Genomic DNA, 692 nt, shown 5'->3' on the forward strand with positions numbered 1-692 from the left:
GACGAAGAAGATAATAACCCAGCCCTTGTGACATCCCGTGAAATTATGTATTTGTGTGGGACCGAATGTTTTCCGCGTTGGATGGTGAACGGCGGTGGTCCCCTCCAGTCGAAGGCCGCCAAGAGAGTTGCATGAGCTGGTTTTGGGGAACGCAGCTGCAGTGGCTCGCTTCCAAAAAGCAGAAACCACGTCCTTTGTGATGGAACTACTGCAGATGAACAAGGTGGGGGGGAGATGGCGAGTTCGGGAGTAAACATTATTCTTAATAGGATGTTATCAATGTATAAGATTTCCTATTTGCTGTTCTTTTGAGATGGTGATATACTTCGCATTAAGTCACTATTTCTTTGAGAGTGTGGGAGAGTATCTTGTTAATGTTTGCATTTTGTCACCAATTATATTCTTATAACATCTGCACCATGGTTTGGGGTTTGTCTCGGTGACTTTATCAATCAACTGTTTACGATCTTCTTTTATTGCAGTTGTTGTTTCTTGTCTTAAATTTCCTGTGAGGAACTTTGTCGCATTAATAGTTTAAGTTTTGTGATTTATTTTTTGTCTAGCCAAAATAAAGTCTGATCTCTGTTGCCATAGGGTAAGGGAGATGGATTCTCATGAATATGCCAGACGTTGGTGACATGATGAAGGCGCCACAGACATCGGCGATGAGACTATGACAACCCGGACGTCAG

At 42.8% G+C, this 692-nt stretch overlaps 1 protein-coding gene across 1 annotated transcript in view; it reads left to right on the forward strand.

Annotated features, from left to right (window-relative positions):
• The window catches only part of LOC119587379 (glycine-rich cell wall structural protein-like), a 5,531-nt gene extending 5,122 nt beyond the window's left edge, over positions 1-409 (forward strand). The window contains exons 6-7 of the mRNA XM_037936123.1: positions 109-223; positions 314-409. Of these exons, the coding sequence (XP_037792051.1) occupies positions 109-223; positions 314-409 (211 nt within the window). The remainder of the gene's footprint in view (positions 1-108; positions 224-313) is intronic.
• Positions 410-692: the final 283 nt, after the last annotated feature.

This window comes from Penaeus monodon, chromosome 22, assembly GCF_015228065.2.
Source record: "Penaeus monodon isolate SGIC_2016 chromosome 22, NSTDA_Pmon_1, whole genome shotgun sequence".
Taxonomy (NCBI): Eukaryota; Metazoa; Arthropoda; class Malacostraca; order Decapoda; family Penaeidae; genus Penaeus; species Penaeus monodon.